Source organism: Crocuta crocuta, unplaced genomic scaffold (genome assembly GCF_008692635.1).
Source record: "Crocuta crocuta isolate KB4526 unplaced genomic scaffold, BGI_CrCroc_1.0 scaffold61, whole genome shotgun sequence".
NCBI lineage: Eukaryota > Metazoa > Chordata > Mammalia > Carnivora > Hyaenidae > Crocuta > Crocuta crocuta.
The window spans coordinates 5759706-5784848 of NW_027528369.1; the positions used below are offsets into that span (position 1 = coordinate 5759706).

General features: G+C 41.4%; 1 protein-coding gene across 1 annotated transcript; it reads right to left on the reverse strand.

Annotated features, from left to right (window-relative positions):
* Positions 1-330: 330 nt before the first annotated feature.
* Positions 331-21320, reverse strand: MPHOSPH6 (M-phase phosphoprotein 6). Its single transcript, XM_077754064.1, has 5 exons — positions 21210-21320; positions 15740-15852; positions 4333-4423; positions 1497-1591; positions 331-1033 (listed from the first exon to the last, which is right to left on the reverse strand). Exons 1-5 carry the CDS (start codon positions 21258-21260, stop codon positions 898-900), a joined length of 486 nt encoding a protein of 161 aa, XP_077610190.1. The 5' UTR covers positions 21261-21320; the 3' UTR covers positions 331-897.
* Between the last annotated feature and the right edge of the window lie 3823 nt (positions 21321-25143).

A 25143-nucleotide genomic window follows, 5' to 3' on the forward strand; every position in this document is an offset into this window, starting at 1 on the left:
AGAAGCAAAATATGCCACTATGTCAGAAAGAAACTCTAGGATACACAAGTGAGCTGCTGGTTTAGAAAGTGGAGTCCTCTCTGTGCTAATAATTTCTTTGTCCAAACAGAGCTAAACAGGGTACATTTACAGGTTAATAACTTCATAATGATTAAAACAAAAAGTTAATGATTGGTTTTGACCCATAAGAGCCAATTTCTTACAATTCAACCTAACATATTACCATATTCTAAGTTGAGGGCTGGTTTTTTTAGTTAGTATTTGGATAAAAGTTCCAATGCTGAATTATACTAAATAATTATTTGAAAGCATAAGAGAACAGAAAAAGTATATGAAAACTTATTATAATTTTTTTTATTAAGTAAAAGTTTTAAACAAAACCAGTAATTCCACAAACCGACAATGACTTGGTAGCATGCAAATACTTCAGGCTGGAGAGGCATGTTTGTTCTTGGTGAATTTATATATAATAAATCCTCATTATGTTTGATTCCAAAATGAATGTATACATTGGCTTGGCATAATGAATAATTTAAAGTAAAATATAAACATAAGGGCAACTTAAACATTGGTTTAATTTATACGTGTCAATTCAAGGTCAGTGACTAGAGAGTTCCATTAAAAAAAAATTTTGAGGTCAAAAAATCTTTAGCAAGTAGCCATATACCATATACATTTGAAGCTTGAGGGCTAAAAATTGATTCCTGAACACCATTAAGGAAAGGATATATAACATCTACCACATATCTGTTTCAAAAATGGCATGTTTCCAAAACCATCCATTTCTTTACAAGTAAACATTACAGTATGAGTAACTACAGAGAAGCCTTCAGAATGAGTTCCACAACACGCTAACTCTCACGAGGCACCCCTGAGCTCTGTCTCAAAGCATCCACTTCAATCCTGGGGCTTTAAGAACATCTTCTTTACTTTAACTGTTGGTTTTATGTGTCCATTTTCATCTTCTTCATAGTTGGCACGGTCTCTTTTTTTGGCAAACTTTTTTCCAATTGTCCCCACCAAGGTCTCATATCTGTTAAGATGGTATGCAGCACAAGTTTAATTAAATACACAAACAAATAAGGTAGGACTCAAGCCTTGTCAAGAATATCAAACTAAATATTTAATGAATTATAAAAAAAACCTCAATGATTATAAAAAAATCAGAGTTGTGATAAAAAGAAATGGATTTAAAATTTATAAGCTTTTCTATGGATGATCAAACTCTTCACTGTGCTTTGTTTTTGCATTATCCTAAATAAATTGAGATGCAGATTTAAAAATATGTATTAGAAGCAGTACAGGACATAAGCCCTCAACTGCTAGCCTATGACAGGCACGAACCCCCCCGTCAGCCCAACTTAGAGAAAGGAGAAAGTCATCTTCCTGCTGGGGCACTCCTGGAAGACTGGGGGGAAGAGGAGAACCCACATAACAGCCAATGAAGGCCAGAAGACCGGGCCCAGATTATAATGTGGTTTTAAGGTGACTGTTACCTTCTAGCCATTTCTTCATCTGATACGTCGAGCTCCACTGTTTCACCTTCAACTTCTTCTGTTTTGTTCTTAGCATTCATCTGAAGCATTAACTTCTGAAAAAGGCAACAGCACTATCAGGGCTGAAACAGGCTTATTAAAGAGACTGGTATCAAAGGTATTGAAGGTAGAGAAATAGAAGTCACAGAATCTATGGGAGTCACCAAAATTTATAGGGGATTCTCTGTAATACTTTACAATGTGCTAACAGAAGTCAGCTCTGAATGAAAAAAAGAAAATGCCCCACTAGATTAGACTTCCTGCTAATGAATTTCAATTGTATTTTAGATCATAAATCTTTTTTTTTTTTTTTTCAGAGAGAGAGAGCAAGCAAGCACATGAGAGACGGAGTAGGGCAGAGGGAGAGAGAGAGAGAATCTTAAGTAGGCTCCACGCTCAGTGTGGATGGGGCCTGATGTGGGGCTCGATCCCATAAACCTGGGATCATGACCTGAGCTGAAATCAAGAGTCAGATGCTTAAGTGACTGAGCCACCTAGGTGTCCCTCGATCGTAAATCTTATTAGTTACTTATATCTAAAGCAGGCACATTGCCAACGATCTCTAGTGAGTAGGGGAAAGAAAAAAGCAAACTTTCAGATTTCCTCCAAACTTCCCATCTTGAGCCAAATGGAAGAATACTATACTCAAGAGTAATACTAAATGCAATTAAAAAAAATTTTTTAAGCTTATTTATTTTGAGAGTGAGAGTGAGAGAGACAGAGAGAAAGCATAAGCAGGGGGGGCCAGAGAGAGAAGGAGAGAGAGAATCCCAAGCAGGCCCCATGCTGCCAGCACAGCGCCTGATGTGGGGCTCGAACTTATGAACTGTGAGATCATGACCTGAGCTGAAACTGAGAGTCAGACGCTTAACCAGATGAGCCACCCAGGTGCCCCTACATGCAGTTTTTGGTGGTGGTGGTGGTGGTAGGGGTGCAGCACATTACTGGATGGAAGAACTGGGAGGCTGGCTCTGATATCACAGGGAGGGCTGGCTTCACTCTGGAACATGAGGGTGGATAATGCATTCTACATGATGTCCACATGCCACAGATCTTGCCTCCATTTTTTTCTCACATTAACTTTTTCCTGATAGTTACCCGCTGACAGATTTGTTTTTAACGTACAATACCTTCTTTATAACAAAGGCAGGACAAAGAAGGGACAGCAGAAGAGAAACCAGTTTCAGGTAGCTTTTCTGACATTTATAGGACTGAAAAAAAATAATTCTGGGAACAGAAGCTCTGTGAGGGCAGAGATTTTGGTTCTCTGCTGCATTCCCAGTGTCTCAAGGGAGGTGATGAACCGCAGGTACAGAATAAATATTTACTGAATAAATGAACTCCATGCTAGGTGTCACTAAGGACACGTACAACATTAAAAATGTGTTCTAAGTACATCCAGCTTACAATGAAGTAAGTGCTCTCAAGTTGGTATCTTTTCATAACAGGTGTATATACCTAAATTTTTTCATGTTTCATGATAGCTCAGATCTGTAAGCCAAAAATTCAAAACCTTTTCCCAGAGAGAATGTATTCAGTATTACTGAGTACCAGTCATGAAAGCCATTTCTATTGGAAAGCCAATAGGCTCCCACATCAGGACCCAAGGGCCAGGCCAACTTCTCTTCTCCCTGTACGAGAACTACTCTGAAGTGCTTGCCTACCCCAGCCCCAGTCCCTGGGCATCGAACATTCATAATCTTTGCTTTCCCCCTATACCCCACTGCCCTCTTTTCTCTTCCTAATCTAAATCTTTAAGCAGGCCAAGGCAAGGAAAACACATATTAAAAACAAACACTTTTAGTGTTGATTTTGTGTAAAGTAAATATAACACTCTAATTATCATACATCCTCAAAAAGGGGGAAAAAAAGAAAGAAAACCAACAATCTTTAAATAAACGCTGGTGATTAGCCTGGTTAACTCTGGTTCTCTTCAGGCACTCGTAGAGAGTGGTTTTCAACCAGGGGTAGTTTTGTTCACCAAGGGACCTTTGGCTATTCCTGGATACATTTTTGGTTGTCACAGCTGGGCTGTGTGTGTGCATGTGCACGCTAGTGGTATCTAGTGGGGAGAGGCCAGAGATGCTGCTAAACATCTTAAAATACACAGATAGCCACAGAGAATCATCTGGCTCCAGATGTCAGTGGTGGCAGGGCTGAGAAGCCCTGGCTTCATGTGATAGTCATCGAACTAAAGTCTGATTATCATAAGCCTCCATTTGGTTGGCCAATTACCTGATAGGATGGCTTCTAGTACACGTGTCAGAATACTAATAAATATTTGTTAAATGAATGTGCTTCTCTACAAAACCGAGGCATGAAAATTCAAATCAACAGCTCATACGGTGAATATTTAACTTTTTAAAGGAATCATTTAAAAATCTATTTACAAGCTCGGATTAAAACCTGTTCACTAAAAAGTCAAATTACTTGATTCTTAAGTAACGTTTTTCCATAAGAACAGATACATTTCTAGATGCCAGAAAACAATTTTTCAAATAGCATCCTATGAATAAAAGCCGGACGTTCTTGTAAAAGACGGGAGCTGAGATTCTAACACTCACGGCAGCACTGTCAGGGAGTGTGTGCTGCTGTATTAAATTATCTACTCAACTTCACCATAACGTGAGGCTGCAACGCTGCAATTTCTTTAAATAGCTACAGCGGTATTTCAAGACTTGTTATTTTCTATGTAATGAGAAGAAATGGTACCTGGTGGGGAAAAACCTAAACCCAATTATTAGCAGAAAGAATTCAATTGGAAAATTTTAAAATTTGAAGCAATTATATTTAATACCTCAACCTCAGGATTAAATCCTCTGAATGACATTCTTCCATAGAGAAGGTCTTCACATAACAAGAAACTCTGCTCTTCTATTATGAAACACCTAAGCAAGAAAATACGCCTGTATTAATGGCATGTCTCCTCATAACAAAGCTCAGCAAACAAAGAAGTCAGGATTTCAAATGAAAAATTCATCTTCCGGTTCTTCGGAGAGTCAAGTGAAAGTAAGGTAAGACTTCTAACGCAGGGGTAGAAATAAAAACTGATGACAGTGGCCAGAAAAGGCATAGAAGACAAGAGCCGGGGCTGCAGGCACAGCCTTCTCTAAACACATTTAATTTGCATAAAGGCCTACGCAACAGAGAGACCTAGACTATTTATGGTAAACCTGAAATTTCCAAATCTGAAGCAGTTTCCTCAACATTTACATCCCCAACTCCACCAACTTCTTACTAAGTTCTGATTAAATACCTGAAACCAGGAGTCCCGAGGAGCTTTAAGAGCGCATTAGCTGGAGCTCTTAGCTATAAACTACAATGACTGACTGGAGCAAAGAAGGAATTTATTGCAAGGATACCAGATACCTCACAGAATCGCTGGGAAAGCTGGAAGAGCAGGAATGCAAACTAGGCAGAAAGAAGGCTAGCTAGGTCATCAACCCCAAACTGAAAGCATTGTAAAGTCTATCCTGGGAAAAATGCTGCTGCACCTCAGGGGGCTAACCTCTGGGCAGCAGGAGACACTGGGAGGTAACTAGTGTTGCCCTGGAAGGAGGATGCAGATGTGTTTCGGACTCCAAAAGGGAGTCTCCTCGGAGTCACCAGTTTATTACCTGGGTCCCAGGTGAGCATGTCTGACTACAGCCTGAAACCATAAAGGGATCAACCAGAAAGAACATTTGGAAAGTAAATACATGGCCATTTTGGCTTCTTTGGCAGAAAGTAGGCCCTCCTTCTTGTCAAGATTCACTTACTTACTCACTTAGCTAATACCTATTAAACCAAACTGTGTGCCAGGCAGTATTCTAGAAGCTGGGGGAACAGCCATGAGTAAGTCTCTGCTCTCACAGAGGTCATATTCTAGACTGGTGCCAGATGATAAAGATTTATATTATACAGTGGAAAAAAATGAAGGTTTTTTCACTCCTGGCCCTAAGGGAGCAGCTGGTATCACACTAGTCCTCCAACTTTAGCAAATGATCAAAGAGGATTAAGTAGGAAACAGTGAACAAGTCAAAGTACAGCACTGCGAGGCTTGAGTAAAAAACCAAATAAGCTTTCTGACTAAAGGCAATGAATGCTCACCTTCTGACTGAAGGCAACACCTATACTGAGGAGGGGGAGCGGGAGCCCAAACTAAGCCAAGTCTTACTGAAAGGAAAAGAGAAACTGAAGTTTGGGGGTATAGAGGTAGAGGAAGTATATGGGTCAAGAGACCAGACAAGGGGAGATACAGAAAGGAATTCTGGGATCTGCATATTTGGTTCCCTTGAATGTTTGGCCAAATACTAGGCTGTATGCATGCAGGTCAAGTCCAACAGTATCAGGGGAAAAAAACAATTTCCAGAACAATTACAAGGTGCATTAGTTTCCTAGGACTGCTGTAAGAAATTACCACAAAATGGATGGGTTAAAGCAACAAGAAATTTACACTCTTAATTCTGGAAGTCTGCAATCAGCCTCACTGGACCAAAATCAAGGTGTTGGCAGAGCCAAGAGGCTGTAGAGAATTCATTCCTTGTTTCTCCAGCTTTTTTCGACACTAGCAGTCTGTGGCTTGTGACTGGATTACTCTAACCTCTGCCTTCATGGTCTCACTGCCTTCTCTTCGATCTCCCTTTCGTAAAGATACCTGTGGTAGCATTTAGGGCCCACCCCGACAATCCAGACTAATCTACCCATCTAAAGATCTTTAACTGAATCACACCAGCCAAGTCCATTTCACCAAATAAGCTAACATAGGTTCCAGGGACGAGGAATGGGATTATATTTGGGGGACCATGTTTCAGCCTATCATCCCTGAGAAAGAAAATTTATTGTAGTTGAACAAAAAAAAGATCTTGCACAAATAAGGGAAATGTTTGAGTTGTGTCTATCCAGAGTGGGGGGACCAAGCTGGATATCCTGTGACATTGAACAGAAAGGTCACACTTCAGGAGTAGGACTCATCCAGCAAGAGAGTCAGGCCATAAGACCTACTCTAGCAAAAACAGGGACCAAGCTGTTTGGAACATAAATCAACTGCCTAATGGGACAAAATTCAACACTTTATTAAGGAAGACAACAATATCTAGGTACTTAACAATGTAATATATAACGTGAGGCCACAGTAAAAAGTTGCCAAACATGTAAAGAAGAAAGTATGACCCATAAACAGGAGAAAAAGAAACCAAAAGAAAAAAAGAGATGATGGAATTAGTAGAAAAAGGACTTTAAAACAGTTTTAGTAAGTATGTTCAACGATTTAAAGGAACACAGAAATCTAATGAAGACACAAATAAGGAACCTGAATTGAGATATGGAAATTATGAAAACTCACCAAACAGAAATTTTAGAACAGAAAATACAGTATTTGATGTGAAAAATCAGAATTGTCCTATATCTATGAAAGAAACTAAATTCATTATTATGAGAGAAAACTCCAGATCCAGATGGCTTCACTGGTGATTTTTATCAAAAATTTAAGGAAGAAACAATACCAATTTTACTCGAAATGAGAAGAGAAGGAGGGGACACTTCATAACTCATGTTACCGCCCAAACTAAAGGCATTATAAGAAACCTACAGTGGCATATCCTTTATGAATATGAATGCAGAAGTCCTTACTAAAATATTAGCAAATTGAAACAACTATACATACAAAACATATGAATACCAAGGGGTGATTTGTTTCAGTAATGTAAGGTTGTTATGAAATTGAAAAATCAACATAATTCCCACATTAATAGAGGAAAGAAGAAAAACTATATGATCAACTCATTAAAAATGATTTGACAAAATTCAACATCATTTACAAAAGTCTTCAGGAAACTAGGAAGAGAAAGGAAAATCTCTCACACTGATAAAGGACATTTATGAAAACACACAGCACTTCAGACTTAACAGTAAAACAGTTAATACTTTCTCCCTAAGATCTGAAACAATGCAAGGATGTCCATTCTTATCATTGTACTTGAGATGCTAGCCAATGACAAAGGAAAAGGAAATAAATGTTATAATTTTTCTTCTCTGTAGATGACAACTGCGTATGTAGATGATCTCAAGAAATCTACACAAAACCACTAGAGTTAATCAATTTAGCACAGATACAGAATACAAGGTCTATATACAACATTTTTACATGCATAAATACACCAAACGATTTTGGGGGAAAAAGCCATTTATAAAGGAATTAAAAATATGAAATACATAGGGATATATTTAATGATATATACACAAAACCTCTACACTCCAAAGTACTAGCAATTACTGATGGGTATTGAATAATAGCTAAATTAATGGGTATATCGTGTTTATGAACTAAAGAACACAATTTTGTTAAAATACCCATTTTCCTCAAATTGATTTACAGAATCAATGCAACGCCAATCAAAATCCTATTTTTTGGAGGAGGAAGGGGATCGTGGAAAGAATTTAATAAGCTGATTCTAATATTTATATGAGGATACAAAGGATGTAGGCTAGCCAAAACAATCTTGAAAATAATAAAAGTAGAAAACTTGCACTATCTGATTTCAAGACTTCAAGATAGCAAGATTCAAGATTGCAATCCTTAGTAATCAAGCTAATAGGATAGAAAAACTGATCAGTGCAACAGACGGAGTCCAGAAATAGACCCATACTAACACAGCACACTGATTTTTGACCACAGCATCAAAATAATGAGTAAAGAAAAATATTTCCAATAAATGGTACTGGGACCACTAATTTTCTATAGAAAAAACCAAAACCAAAACCAAACCTTGATTCCTACCTCACACCACACACCAAAAAAATCAAAGACAGATCATAGATAAAAACGTAAAAGCTAAAATTACAAAAATTCTACAAGCAAACACAGACTATATTTGCAAACTTGGTACAGGCAAAGATTCACTAGACAGGACCCAGAAAGAAGTAACTATAAAAGGCAACAAAATGAATGAAACAAAATAAAAGACATTAAAAAATTACACAGGCAAGCCACAAACTGGGAGAAAATACAATATATATTTCTGTTAAAGGATCTATATTTAGAATATAAAGAACTCCTAGCTATATAGAAGTATGTAAGTTTTATCTAAAAAACAAAACAGAGCAAAACCCTATATAATGATATGCATGCTGAAGTGTTCAGAGAGAAAATGTCTGTAACTTACTCTGAAATACACTAAAAATAAAATGGATTGACAGATGTATAGAGAAATGGATAAATATGTAATATAAGATACTAGAAAAAAATAACCATTTCATTTTTTAAAATGGGCAAAAGAACTGAATAGGGACTTCACAAAAGGAGATGTGGAAATGGCCAATAAACATGTAAGAGTTCTTTATCAGTCACCAGGAAAATGCAAATTAAGAAGCATAATGAGACACCACTAGAATGAGAGACTAGGAAAAATGAAAAAGAAAACATCAAATGTTGGAAGGATGCGGAAAAATCAGAACTCTTACACTTCTTCAGTTAAAGTGTAATATAGTGCAATCACTGTGGAAAACGGTCTGAAAGTTTCCCATAAAGTTAAATACATGCCAACCTTACAACCCAGCAATTCCACCTTTACCGAAGAGAAATTTTAAGCAGAAAGAATTAGGGGTCCCCAGAAAAAGAAAGACAAGACTACAGCTTTCCAGACACCAGAGATGTCATTCTGGGACCCCAGCTATTTTTGGTTACCAATGCCTTACTTGCTCAAGCACACTTCTAGCAGAACTTCCTAGGAGGTGTCAGAATTACAAAGAAATGCAAAAACCTCAGTAGTTAAAGATTTTAAAGTAACAAAGAGAAAGCAAAACCTAAACACTCCAGGAACGAGCCTAAGAAGAGACAATTAACCACTTGTAAAACTCCCTGTGCGGTTTCAAAAGTAAGCAAGGTCCTGTTATCTGGAGCCCAAGACCACCTATCCAGTTTATACTAGCTGGAGGAGCATGCCCATTAGTCCCTTGCCCTTCCCTATAACGGTTAGTCTTCACCCTCGGAGGAGCACAGCTTCATTCACGTAACATAGGAGGCACATACAGGCATGTTTTCTAAGCACGCCTGTACTGCTTCATGTCTGCCTTTACATGCAATGACAAAGCTCCCCTTTCTGAATATTCATCCCAACCCTAAGCAAAAGAAACCCATTGCCCCCACCTGGGAGACTCATGGCTTTAGAGAAGTCATTCCCCGTCATCTCCTTATTTGCTGCAAATAAAGTCTGCTTTGTGGACAACTCCACCTGGTGTAGTCCTTATCCGTAACTCAGCAAGGAGCGAACTCTCCTGTTCAGTTGTAGTTTTGTAGTTTGGCTACACAATGAAAACCGGATTGTATGACAAGTTCAGAAGGCAATGAGGAAGAAAACATGAAGACAGATGAGGAAGAGCAGCTAGTTAAAAGTCCTGAGAAGGGAGTGTAAGTGACCGGTCTGAGAGACAGTGAGAAGGCCTCCATGTCTGGGAAGGAGTGACAGAAGGGAACATTGGTAGGTCAATATTACTTTCACAGTGACAGTTAAGATGTTGTCTTCTTCACTGTGTTGACCTTAAACAGGGTCATATGTATATATATGAAGTACTTCTGCATAATGAGTCTGAGGACTATCTTGAGAAAAGGCACTTGATGGAGTTCTGAGTTGAACTAGCCACTGTTTTCATCAAACACTATAACTATGGCTACTCAGATCTGGGTACTTGGCAGACAATTTTCTGAAAATCAGTAAAATGAACTTGTTACTTCAAAGGAACAATGGACAATACTTGTTGCCAGTAACAAGATTCAAGCCTCCAAGCAAAAATTAGAATTTTGAATTCTAAAGCTTGTATTCAAGCTTGATAGCTTCTCAATACTTAAAAGATTTTACTGATGAAACCCATGGTAATATTAAAGTTTCTTGATATCATATAATGAAATGAGTTAACATTTAGAAAATCTATACAACTCACCGAATCAGTATTTTCCAAACGAGAAATGCATGATGTTATGAAATCACGCATGGGTAAAAGATCTATTCAAAATGTAAGGTAGACTAATCATTATGAAAAATTTATTAATGCTCTGAGATTCCATACTGCAGTTAGCTGTAAAGAAACTATGTATTGGGTTGTGGAGTAGTGTCAAAGAATTATCTGAAAAAACTATTATAATATTCCTCCCTTTTCAATCATATCATCTGTGTGAGGGCGGATTTTCTTTACATGCCTCCACCAAACCAACAGACTACAATAGGCTGAATGTGAGGGTTAAGAGAATCCACCCAGAGAATCAACACATCTTCTGTGATGCTAGACACTGAAAGATCTGCAAAAATGTAAAACAATGCCATTCTTCTAATATTTTTTTTGTCTTGGAAAACAGTTATGTTTCATGAAAAATGTGTTATTTGTGTTAACATGTAATGAGTCTATCTGTAAAGTGAGCATTTAAAAAATTTTGTTTTAATTTCTTTTTTTTTTTTTAAATGTTTTATTTATTTCTAGGAGAGAGAGAGAGAGAGAGAGAGACAGCGTGAGCAGGGGAGGGTCAGAGAGAGAGGGAGTCACAGACTGAAACAGGCTCCAGGCTCTGAGCTGGCAGTCAGCACAGAGCCCGACGCGGGGCTCGAACCCACGAACCGCGAGATCATGACCCAAGCGAAAGTCGGAAGCTTAACCGACTAAGCCACCCAGGCGCCCCTTGTTTTAATTTCTTACATAGTAAATATCGACATTAAATAAATCACACAAACAGAATCTCTTCAGGGGTTCTAAATAATTTTATAAAATGTAAATGGTCCTTGAGCTCAAAACACTGAGAACCTCTGTTCTTTGGGTTCCTCTCTCCCTGGCCCTCTAGCCTAGCCAGCACCGTACCTCCTTCAGGACCCCCTTTCTTGAGGGAGCCTAAATTCAGGCATACATTCTCCTGAACTTTTTGTTTAGCCTTTTCCCAAATGTGGGATTCCTTCTGAATTGCCTAATCTTGGTCCTTGTACAGTGCAGCAGATAAAACCTCATCCATCTCCCAAATCAATCACCCTCTCAGGAAAACATCCTAACTACTTTCACTTAAGACAAAAGACAGACCCAGGGCCAGGAACGGATTCACTGCAGAACCACTGCTCCCTCAGAGGGCTTTCTCAGGGGTTTCCATTGGCACAATAGTTTTAATACAAAAAAGAAAACAGGTATTATCTACAAGCATAGTTTCAATAATTAGGAAAATTAATTAAATACAGAATTAGCAAAAAATTAAATATTCTAAAACTTAACTATAAACATTCTGTATTTTTATATCCTTATTTTTATTAAAGAGGATCCATAATTTTAGAGTCAAAATGCATCCAGGATATTACCTATTTCATCTATTTTTACAGATGACAAAGTACTCAAAAAACCCTAGACTTGCCCTAAATCCACAAATAATATGCCTGGCAAAGCAGGGGAAAAACTCTCTGTAGGAAAACAATTCTCTAGGGGTCTCTCCTGTGAATGGGGCACTAACTGCCCTTTTGCTCTGGAACATCTTATCAGGGATGTGTGGATAGTGAACTGCTTTGAAAGGCAGAGCTATTGTCTTCCTTTAGAGCAAAGTGCAGACTTGCTTAATGTCCAGTATGATAATGTCTTTCTTGGGGCCAAGGGCAAGTTGGCTTGCATTCCAGTATCAAAGATAACAAGTGTCCTAAGTTTAGGACTTCTCAGCTGTGATGCAAAACTACTGTGGGTACCACAGAGGGCTGGGCCCCACCACATCATCCCTCACAGGATTTGGGGAGCAAGCCGGAAATGACACACAAGAGATACTCACACTGTCTGCTGTGCTGTGAGTAATCAAGTCTGCGTGTCTGACCCAAGAGTCTTGTGCCTTCCACAAGCATCCATGAAACTGAGGCAAGCTAACCTGTTATTTCACAAGTACAGTATGATCTCAGATCTCACAGTTCCTAACATTCATTAGGCCACAACACGCAGCACAAGAAGCATGGTAGCCAAATATATACTTTTAAAGCAGCATCCTATGGTAAAAGAGCAATTGAACTGGCTATTCTCTACAGCAGGGCACATCCTTTGGAGAAAATCAATATGGCAAATACACAGCAAAATCTTTGATCCGGTAAATTGTACTTCTAGGAATTTATATCAAGCATCTTGTATTAGGTTGCCTGGAAACAGACTCTGAGGCAGAGTTGTGTGCAGAAGTATTACTGGCCAGTGCTGCTTGGGAGATGCCCCTCTATGGAAATGAGGATGGCAAGACTAGGCAGGAGGTGACCAGCAATGTGGTTACACTAAGGCCTCAGCACCTACAAACAGCTCTGGACTTCAGAAGGCTCTGTGGTTGTTCTAAGCTGAAGCAAAGCAACCAGACCCTCACTCCCCTGCACAGCTTAGGCACTGGCCAGGGGTATCTCCTAAGGGCAAGTGTGGACTGAATAGTGCTAAATGACATCCCTGAATTGTAGCAACATGGCTGACAGAACAAATGGCAACCTCTAGACTTCCAGAGCATACACACAGCAAAGTCTCCAATTCCCCAGATACCAGTGACCCTCTGGAATAATTCAGATGATACCACCCAGGAATGATTCACCAACACAAAAGAGCAAGAAGGAATGGATGAATTCCATAATAATCAAGTATCAGGAAATACATGTGCCACTCGAGTTTACCGTGCTTTCTATGCCTGACCTGCCATGCTAAGTGTGTCACATATATTATCTCATTTACTTCTCATAAGGTCTGTAACAGATACTATTATCAGACCCATATACAAATGACATAAGACAAGTAACTTGCGTGAGGTCACAAGTAAGTGGCAGAGCTGGGCACCAAACACAGGTCTGCCCCTTTCCAGGGCCCAGGCGCTTAATTAACCAATCCATTCCATCGGCTTCCTATTTGGGGTATTAAAAAATACACATCCTGAGGACATTCACCCATTTTCCTCTCCAGATCTATTTCTCCTTATCTCCTCCTACTCCATATCCTGGGAGGCTGATTTGAATGTTATAAATGGAAGCAGTCCTTTGCAGTCTGGAACCAGGCTTCTTCCTGTGGGAACACCTCAGGCTGGCTGTGCTGTCTTATGAAGGTAGCAGCTCCTGTGAGATGCATCTCCCATCTTCAGATTCAGTAACCATTCCCTCCCCTTGACCCTCTGGGCCTGGAGTGGAACTTATTCCCACCATACAAGCTATGACGTATACACTGTCCCTGGTGGCTTCCTTGTGCCTTGCCCATACCTTGGCAGTCTCTGTTATACTCTCCTCAAATTATCCAATTTGACAGTGTCATCTTTTCCTGCCAACAACTTGACCCAATACATGTATCTATACACAAACAGGCACTGAATGGTGGCAGAAATTTTTTATTTACCGCTAGGGTCTGACTATTTGTATCTCCTGAAAATACATATGTTGAAATCTTAACCCCCTGAGATGATGGTATCAGGAGGGGAGGCCTTTCGGAAGTGGCCAGAGTCATGAGGGTGGGGCCCTCATGATTAATATTAGCACCTTATAAAGGAGACTCCACAGAACTCCCTAGCCCCTTTCACCAGGTGAGGACATGGTGAGAGAGTACTGGCTGTGAACCAAGAAGATGGCCATCACCAAAATATGACCACGTCTTGATTAAGGACTTCCTGCCTCCAGAACTGTGAGAAATACATTTCTGTTACTTATAAGCTACTCAGTCTATGGTATTCTGTTGTAATAGCCCAGAGATGGAGACATTTACATCCTAGCAAAGGAAACTAAAGGTCATTTTTCTAGGAATATGCTGTGTTGAGGAAAAAAAATACTGAAAACAGGATAGAAAGCATCCTGCCCTTCAATAAAAATAAGTTAACAAAATATCTAGAATACTTTGGCATTATCTTCCCCTCCTTCACTGCCATCTTGTTTCCTTTGAGGAGCCTGAGGAGCAGTGGAGAAAAGCAAACAGAGAAGCAAGCAGCAAAACAAAGTACCTTCCTTCCATATCTCCTGGGGGGACGTGCTTTCTATCTTTTTTTTCTTAATTTTTAAAAATGTTTTTATTTATTATGGAGACACAGAGCATGAACATGGGAGGTGCAGAGAGAGGGGGAGACACAGAATCTGAAGGAGGCTCCAGGATCTGAGCTGTCAGCATAGAGCCCAATGTGGGGCTCGAACTCACAAACTGTGAGATCATGACCTGAGCCAAGGTCGGATGCTTAACCGACTAAGCCACCCAGGTGCCTCATACATGCTTTTCATCTTTAAAGGATACCTAGCCTTCCAGAAAAGATCCAGAGAAGGTCAGCCAAATGAAAAAGGGAATATAACAAGGGAATGTTAAAAACAAAAAAAAATTATTAGGTATAGAAAAGAAAATCATAAATGTGCTCGTATAAGCAGCATCTTCATTAACTGGACAGAGTTTAAATAAAACTACCATACCGTAGAGCTTACTAAGGTTAAAAAAAAAAAAAAGCATTGAGGAGAAATGATAGCTTGAAGGAGAATTTAGATAAAAATCAATGGATGATATGAATCTATCACTCCTTCATTCAAAATGATTTATCAAGCACCAACCACGCGTAGAGGTGGATAATAACCTAGCATGCTATCCCGTGTTAGCCATGACCAGCTGGTGGACTCCGGGCAAGCTACCCTCTCTTAAGCTTCAGATTCCTCAGCTATAAAATGGACAGAATGTGAGTAGCCAGCTCCTAAGTGTGCTCTGAGGATTAAATAATTAAGAGACATAAAGTGCTTAGTTCAGTTTCTGGCACATGCTAGGGACTCAATAATTGTTAGCTAAGATGACTGGTATTAAAAGCAGTAAAAATCAAAAAAAAAAAAGAAAAAAGAAACAAACCTAAAACTCTTGATTTGCTTTTAAGAAGCTCAGCCTAATAAAGAACTCAAACAAAACTAGAGAGGCCTAAGTACACACTTTTAAACTTAATTTTCAAACTTAATACGACAGGGAGCACACCAGAGAGTCTCATGAAGGCTCCCTGGTTATTATAAGAGACAAGCGAGCTAGATTTCTTTATTAATATAGAAAAAGAACAATATTGTAAATTTGAGCCAGTAAAAATGGATATATCCAAATAGAACTTATATAGATTTAATAATTTTAGAATGCTATTTGTAAAGCTAACTCAAGAAACCGAACAGATATTATTTTATAGGCTTTGTGTCACTAGAATAGAGTCATATTTGCAGGGATTTCCCTCTGAATGCTCAAAGCATCATTGATACAATTTCTAATAAACCTACTCTTTTTCTTTAAGCTCTGGCAAATCCAAATACCAGTGCTCTTCGCTAATGATTTTCTTTTCTTCCTCTTCTAGTTGTTTCTTGGTCTCCGAGTCCAGTCCCCTTTGCATGAACTGTAAAAACAAAACAAAATCAGGGTCAGCAAGTGGTTTTCCTGACTTAGAGTAGAGGAAAACACATATAACTTTATTCTTTCACGTGCTCTCCCTTGTTTCTCCAGGAATCCCATCTCAGAGGTGAGGGTGGAGGTGGTGTGACCAAAGTAGCTTAGCTCTGCCCTAGATGATGTCACACCAGACTAGCAGGGAGCCCACCAGACTACACAAAAAAGTATGTGGACTTCCTGCAGAAGACTTCAGAAAGATCTTTACCATACTTTAGTTTGTCTAATTTAATAAAACAAGCAACAAAAAACTGTATTCTATCAGTAGCATGCAAATATTTCAGTTTTACATAGTGGTCAGTGGGGAAAGGCTAAGACAAAAGACACAGATCATGACAGGCAAGTGGAGACAGAAAGTGAGAAGGGCCAAAAGAGGGTGAGAGACTCAGTACTTTCTGAATCTCTGACCCATGGAGCCCACTGGTCTTCGAATCTGTTGATCTTGGTCTGGAATGCCCTTTCTCATGCTCTTCCACCTGGCCAACTCCTAGCCCTTCTGGTATAGGAAAAGCTATTCCATCCCCGTGAAATCATCTATGATACCTGAAAGCAAAATTGGCATTTCTCTCCCAGATGCTTCATATGACACCCTCAAATAGTATCACCACATTTTAAATCCTTGAGCATCTGCCTCTTCTGGAGACCCTGAGGGCAGGGACTTTGTCTAGATTGTCTTCTTCCTCACTTTTAGCGTAATAAATGATGCGTAGTAGGGACTCTAAAAACAGACTGAAGCAAAGCTATATCTATAAGCCTGCTCTTCATGTATATCTATTCTCTGAAAGGCTGATCACCTCTACAGCTGTTCTTTATTCTAAAATGTGCAGAAGCTCAATTAAAAATGAGCCAGGAGAGAAACTCGTAGTCCAGCTGCTAGTCTCTTCTCACCATAAACAATAACTACATTTCCTCAGGGGAACCAGTGAGAACACCAAGAAGTCGATCACAGTAAAATGATTAAGTATTCATAAGGGAAAAAAATAAATTCAGAAAACATCCAGGAGCCTCCACCTCTAGCAGTTAGGTCTAGAGTTTCACTGATTTCCATTTATCCCTATTACTTTCCCTTATCCAAGCTCTACATTACTTTTCCCTTCATTCCAACCATCCCCAAAACACAAACATTTTTAGGCATAAGGGCTTTACCAACGAATAATCAAATGATGAAACCTGAAAAACATTTACAAATAAAATACAGTGATAACATCCAATTCTGATGAGGACATAGTGAGACTGGATCACTCATACTACTGCTGGCGGGAAGATGAAATGGTACAATCTCTGCGGAAAGCAGCCTGACAGCTTCTTACCTACTAAACATGCATTTACCATATTGACCCAGGACTTGCTCTCTTGCACATTTATCTCAGAGAAATGGAAATTTATGTTCACTCAAACCGTTATACAGAAATATTTAAGCAGCTCTATTTGTTAATAGCCAAGAACTGAAAACAACCAAAATACACTTCAACAGGTGAATAGTCAAGTCTGATGGTACTTCCATTGCATGGAATACTACTAATAAAAAAAGGAACCACTGATATACTCAACAATTTAGATGGATCTCAAGTGAATACTGCTAAGTGAAAAAAAAAAGCGAATCTCAAAAGGTTACATCTTGTATGATTCCATTTATATAATATCTTTGAAATAACAAAATTATAGAAATGGAGAAGAGACTCCTGATTGCCAGAGCTTAGGGAGAGAAGAGACTGGGTGTGGTTGCAAAGGGAGAGCTTGAGAGAACCTCACGGTAATGGAACAGTTTTGTGTCTTGAATGTGGTAGTAATTAACATAAATCTGCTTGTGATAAACTGTATAGAAATATCACACATACAAGTAAAACGGTAAAATCAAATAGGCTCTGTAGATTGTACCACTGTCAATTTCCTGGCTTTGTACCATACTCTAGTGATATCAGACAGAGAATGATGAGTATATAGGCTCTCCTTGTACATTTTTTGCAACTTCCTGTGAATCCATCATTATTTTATTTATTTAAAAAATTGTTTTATTTTATTTTTATTTATTTATTTTTTTGAGGGAGAAACGCAGAGTGTAAGCAGGGGAGGAGCAGAGAGAAAGGGAGACACAGAATCTGAAGCAGGCTCCAGGTTCTGAATTCTCAGCACAGAGCTGAACGTGGGAACTGTGAGATCATGACCTGAGCCAGAGTCGGACGCTCAACCGAATGAGCCAGCAAGGCATCCCTTTCATTATTTTAAATACATGTAAAAGAAATGTTTGCACTCTAAAGTGTTTTGTAGTCTTCCTCCTTTTACCTGTATCTATATCCTCAACACAGGAAAGAACTGGCAATTTCTGGAATGCATATCCTATACTTCCCAGTCCTCTGTCTCTGCTATTCAACATCATGTTTCCATTTTGTACCTGGCAAAACATCCACTTATAAAGTCCCAGAACACATGTCCTTTGGGTCTCCCCTGACTGCTGTCTGGCCAAGCTCTTCATCAGCCTGTTCCCATAAAAAAGCACCTTTCCTTATGTCTAAGAGTCTTATAAGCACTGGCTTACTGTTCATTATGCTTCTTCTGTGTCTCCCAAAAGACTGAGATTCTGAATAGCAGACCATGTCTCTTATTCACCTTATGTTACTAGTACTCAGGCTGCACTTGGTATACAAGAAGAGTTCAATAAAGGTTCTCTGAATATAAGTCTAGACTTGCTTTATTTCTTCACACTCTCTTTCTTGGATGGTTCTCTTTAAACCCAGATGCCTCATTTTCATCTTATATTCTTGGTAACAGAACTCACCAATCCTGCCCAACTGCCTTTTTATCTCCTATTTTTAGTCACTTACGTATTGTTTATGGCATACAAAGCATCTATCTATCTATCTATATATGTATGTTCTGTGCACAGGGAAAGGCTAGAATGCCCTGTGAATATGAAATCAAGCAACTTGGGATTTAGGTAGCAATCCAATTCTCCTGACTCCACAGCATCTAAGAACACTCTGTAAAGCTTAGTGATTTGGCTTTACTCACAACTGAGGGCCTAGAGCTGGTACCACAAACTACAGTCCTTAGGCTGGTCATCTATTGGTGTAAATAAAGTTTTACTGGAACAAAGATATGCTCATTTGGTTCCGAGCTACAATGGCAGCGGTGGGTAGTTACAACAGTGACTGGCCCGTAAGTCTGAAGTATTTTTCATCCGTTCCTTTACAAAGTAGTTCACCAACTCCTGTCTTAAGAGTCCAACAGGGCTAATATGACACTGTCAGAATCGCCACCTATATCCTGCCCTTTCTACTTCCCATCAGGATCACCCTCCAGCTCCCAACAGCTGACCAAGTTAGAGGATTTCAAGTACACCTGAAAACTACCGTATTACTATTGAATCCTCAACTCTTTCATTTTTGCTCTATACTTAGCTCTAGCTGAACAGCTACATTGGATACAGCAACCTAAGGCGGCTGCTCCATTCACTCATAGGACACTCCACTCCATCTGCGTACAGAATATCTCCTGCTGCCTGCCAAAAACTCTTTTTCATCAATGACTGAAGGTGCTAAACGAACTAGAAAATCTGCATAACCTTTTCTCCCCTCGCCTTTGCTTCCAATGTCCTGTGGAGTCTTTCCCAACCACTGGGATCGGGATCGGAGTTGATCCTTTTTTTTTTTTTTTTTTTTTAATTTCTTTACAAATAGTTTATTGTTGGTTGGGTATCTTGATATTGGTTATCAAGTTGGTTTCCATATAACACCCAGTGCTCATCCCCACAAGTGCGGGGTTGATACTTTCTTAAGGTAACTTCTTCCTTCCTAACTCTTGAGTCAGATCTTTGGTCCGAGTCTTAACTACTCAGCATCATTTGATGTACCTGCTTTGCTAATCCACTCCAGTGCTCTGATTATAAACCAGAAGTCAAAAGAAGGCGCTGTTGGGTAAAAATTCAAATTTTGCTAATATGTATGAAACCAGAACCTTAGAGATTATAAATTATCTGCTTTAGCCTCCACCCTCACTCACCCTATTCATCCCTAGTCACACCCTAGCTCAACTCCATTTGAATCTGGCATATTCGACATTTAAGTCTCCAATCTTTTCAAACATTATTTACACCTTGCTACCTTTTTCTGGAAATTACTCTTTATGCATGAAATCTAACACTGTGCAGTAGGCTTCAGTGACAAGCAGTCACTGAATAGAGAAGGGGATTTGGAGCCAGCCTGCCTGGGTTTGGTCCTGTCTACACTACTTGTTAGCTGTGTAATCTTAGGCAAGTTACTTACTTTTCCCTTTCAGTGCTTCAGCTATAACAGAGGAGTAATAACTATACTTACCTCACAGAGTTATTATGTGGATTTCATGGGTTGATATATGCAAAGCACTTAGAGCAGTTGTCTGAACACAGAGTAGAATGGATAAATCTTGGCTATTATTTAAGTTTGAAGGTCTGATGGTTTCCCCTGTTTTGATTCCTGTATTCATTTTATCTACCCTTGTCTTTTTTTTCTTCCACTTTGAAATCATTTGATTGTTAAATTGATTCAATTTCGAATCTAAAGTCAATTTTGCTTAAAGCTGACATTCACCTCAAACGTTATAATTCTCTCCATTCCCACTGCCACTGCAACCAGATCATCAGAACTTCTTGATCTTTCCGACTGCAACTTTGTCCCTTGTCAGATCTTTCTTTCACCAATGTATTTCTCCACAGGGCAGTTAAGTAACTTTGAAAGGTAAGCAGCACAGCTAAGATGCTGCTCCCCCTGCTCAAGGGCTTTCTCATGTTCACAAGATAAAGGAAAAAAAAATCCTTAATGTGGCCTAAAATTCTTCACATGTTGTGGCCATTGGCTACTTTTCCAGCCTCACATTTTTGCTCTTTGCCTTCCAAACAGACTGAAATATCTGTAGTTCCTGGAAACCTCAACGGATGTTGTGGTTTTTGCGTCTGACTTCTGAACTCGCTTCCTCCTCGGTTTTTGCTGCCATACCCCCACCCTGTCACCGACCCTTCAGTCTCTACCCTAAGGGCCCGTTCTCGCCGGGGCTCCCGGCGCTCCGCGCATCACCTCACTTACAGCCGCGCCACCCTGCCTGCTTACGTGTCTGTCCCATCCAACCGCGCGCTTTACAAGGGAAGCCGCCGGATTCATAATCCAGTTCCCAGTGCCTGAAGCAGAGCAAGCGCAAGGTGAATGAATGAACGCCTGGACTGAAGGCCCTCCATGGCCTCCCCGGTGGCCCCGTGCGCCCGCCGCCTCGGCCCCGGACAGGTCGGCAAGCCCAGGTGCCCCTGTCGCCCGGCCCGCCTCCCCGGCGTCCCCACACCTTCATGCGCAGCAGGTTCTTGGACAACTTCGTCTTGCGCTCCGCCGCCATATTGACTCCAGCTCTGGGCCGCGATCGGCCACCAGCCCCCGCCGCGCACGCGCACTGCTGCGTGCGTCGCGGCGGCGTCCTACGCACGCAGCTCGCGTTCTTCCCGCCCCGTGGCTCCGCCCCCGTGTTTCACACTCCGGCGCGTCCCGGAGTCTCCGCGCGTCGCCTCAGGGAGCGCTCGCCTCACAGAAGATGTCGCGGTAAGGACACGGCTGGCGGTGCAGGGGTGAGAGGGACTTGACTCGGGGAAGGAGACGTCTAAGGGCCTGCGGGAGGCCCGAGCGCCGGCCGCTGCGGCTTCAGCCGCGCCCCTGGGAGCGGCCTGAGGCGGCCGGTGGCCGAGTGTCGCCGCGCCTCATGGACCTCGTTCTGCCGCGCGTCGCCGTCTCAGTCGTGCTGGCGAGACCTTTGAGACACTTGCCTCACCGTCCCGGCTGGACCGAGTCTGTCGTGTATACCAGTTCCTCCCACGTTCACGGTCACCGCGTGCTCAGTTGGGTAAACTGAGGCATGGGGCGGCTGCGGAGTGGGAGGGGGGGGTAGAGCCAGGCGTGTGCAGACCCCACGCCTCCCATACCTCCCACATCCGGCGTCGGAAATGCCCCGAACGGGCCGTGCGTGGAAGCCAAGGCGCGAGGACAGGGCGGAGTGGAGACACGGTGGCCTCGGCGCNTTCACCGTCCCGGCTGGACCGAGTCTGTCGTGTATACCAGTCTCTCCCACGTTCACGGTCACCGCGTGCTAGGTAAACCCCGTGCCCAGTTGGGTAAACTGAGGCAGGGGGCGGCTGCGGAGTCGGAGGGGGGGTTAGAGCGAGGCGTGTGCAGACCCCACGCCTCCCATACCTCCCACATCCGGCGTCGGAAATGCCCCCGAACGGGCCGTGCGTGGAAGCCAAGGCGCGAGGACAGGGCGGAGTGGAGACACGGTGGCCTCGGCGCTGCCCGTCCCGCCCGAGACGAGCTTCACACCGGTGGCAGGTGCGGCGCCGTGGGACACACCCGGCCTGACAGTACCATCCCGGCGGGCACCCTGCGCGACGCCAGGGCCTCGGCGCCGGGCACCTTATCCTCACGAAGAAGGTGTCGTCCTGTCGTGTCAGTAGGGAACCTGAGGCCCGGAGTTCACACAGCCAGGAAGCGTTAGAGCCGGGGTTCGGGAAACTGTGGTAAACACATGGTCTTGCCCCCCAGCCCCCCGCACGTTTTCGCAGCGGGGTCAGTAGAGTCACCCTAACATGGTAAGTGGTTATGGAAACTCATCCATGACTAAGTGCGAGACCCTGCGCCACAGTCGTGCAGAGAGACACACGACCTCCCTTTCCTGGAGCTGCCCTGAGGGCGAGTGCCGTGGAAGGAAGAAAATGATGATGGGATCGTGAGACTGAGGGTTTCTGTAGGTCACGTGGGCCAGGATGGCTCTCGTGTGAAGATTAAAAGTTGAGAAAAACCTATTCCGTGAGGAGTTGGGGATAGAGTGTTCTGAGAAGAAGAGGGAACAACCGTAAAGGTCCTGAAATCAGCACAAGACAAGAGTTACCGTAATTTACCAAGTGGAACAGTGGAGGTAATCATGTTATGGGTTGAATTGTGTTTTTCCAAAACTAATCAAGAGTTTTGTCTTGGAATGGGGCTGTGTTCGGATATAGGGCCTTTAAAGAGGCCACAAAGTTAAAATGAGGCCCTTAGGGTAGGTCCTAATCCAACCTGACTGGTGTCCCTATAAGAAGAAACAATTTGGACACCCCGAGAGACCCCAGGGTTGCATGCACCCAGAGGGAACACCATGTGAGGACACAGAAGGTGGCCATTGGCACACGAGGAGAGTGGCCTCAGAAAAAATGACTTCTGCTGACACCTTGATCTTGAATTTCTAGCCTCCAAAACTGTGAGAAAATAAAGTTTTGTTTAAGCCACCCAGTGTGTATTATTTCGTCTGATAGCCGGAGCAAATTCATATATCACATAATGACAGAGAACAATTGTAATAAGAACCCTGCTGAGAAAAATAATGGGGTTCATGAGAGAGAATAACAAAGGCGCCTAAGCCTTTCTGGCCTGGTAAAGGAAGGACGCCTAAAGGTGTGATATTAAAGTTGAGATCTGAAAGAGGAGGAGTCAGCCTGGGGAAAAGCCTTCCTATGGATCTTAGTTTTGTGCTACCATAACTCCCGCGCACCCATGGAACACATTTGTGGGAGCGTTGACAATACTGACTCTCATCTGGTTCATGTTTCCGTAGTGACTGATCTTAGGGTTACATATTCCAGGCCCCTTGGAAATGAATATACATACTTTTAAAATGCCCACCAAGGCTGGGATGGTTGTTTTGGCCTCCCATGAATCTGTTAGAAATAACATAGCCTCCTCACTTCCACTTTTTAAAAATACTTATTTTGAGAGAGTGTGTGTGTGTTTGGCGAGGAGCAGAGAGAATCCCAAACAGGCTCTGCTATGAGTACAGAGCTCAATCCCACCGCCGGTGAGATCATGACTGGAGCCAAAATCAAGAGTCAGACACGTAACCAACTGAGCCACCCAGGCACCCCTCTTTTCCCTTCTTGATACAGGTGGTGCCACAAGATCTAATTAAGGTCTAGCTGTCAGGTGTGTGAAAGTCGTTTGAGGTACATTTGAACCCTTTTATCTCAACACATTGCTCTTCTGCATGTTCCTGCCCTTTATAAAATTGGTAGACTAAGGTCTGGATTTTGCAGAGAATAATTGTGCAGCTTCTGTGGGTCATCTGCCCAATTCCCCTTGTCAGTAAGTTACCTTGAATAAAACTCTGTAAACCGTATGGAGTGGCCTGCTTTGTTTTCCAGTCTCAGAGTGCCTTCTCGGTTAGGGGAATCCTTTACTGTCTCTCTGCCACCTTATAACCTCTCATCTTGCAGAACTGAAATTCTGTTCCCATTAAACAATAACTCTCCATTCCCTCCTCCCCTGTAACCACTATTCAATTTTTTATCTCTGAATTTGACTTCTGTTCAGAATTTTGAAAGTTCTTTGGGAGCAGAGGTGAAGAAGTGACCCAGGCCCAGTCTCCTGTCTGCCTCTAGGAAGCAATGTTGACTTTGAACTAGATCTTGAAGAATGAGTACATATCTTGATAGCTTAAGAGGAAAACAATTCCTGGCAGAAATAAGAGCATATGTACATCAGCTAAGGATGCTAGGACCTCCACATCTTTCCTATGGATTCTGTTGCACACTGGATTCTGATTCATTTTCCTAAAACATGGTCTTCATCATGTCACTCTCCTGCTCCAAATTTTATAACTGCTGTTGTCTGAGGGATAAAGGTCAAATTCTTCAACCTGACACCCAAATTTCTACATTTTTATTTGACAATGAAAATACTTATAATTAAAACTAGTCCCCAAAGTCTCCTCCCATCCATCAAAATGTAATAAATGAGAAGTGATTTAAAAGTAATAGTGTCATTTTCACCTTGAATTAAACCACCTGACTAGGAAGATAACTCCTGGATTGCTCTATGCTACTAAATCATAGAGTACAGAGGTAAGTCTCTAACTCAATATGTGTTAACGTGTTTTACAAAGCCAAGGAAATGTCATTTTGGGGAAGAGAGATTTCTATAGGTCTTCACCCAATTTTGAATTCTTTCATAATGGAATTTGTTGCAAGTGTGAAAACTTCCCATTTCTTCCAATTACTGGATCCATCAAGAAAAGGTCCATTGAATGTCTACTCTTGTATGTAGCAGATCTAATCTAAGGCATATTAAGGCTGGTCATATATAGCTACTGAGCACTTGAAATGTGGCTATTGTGACTGAGGAACTGAATATTTAATTTTAGTTAAATCTGAAAACTAGTGAGGTAAAATATTTTCTCATTATATACATTTTGTTTTGGAAGG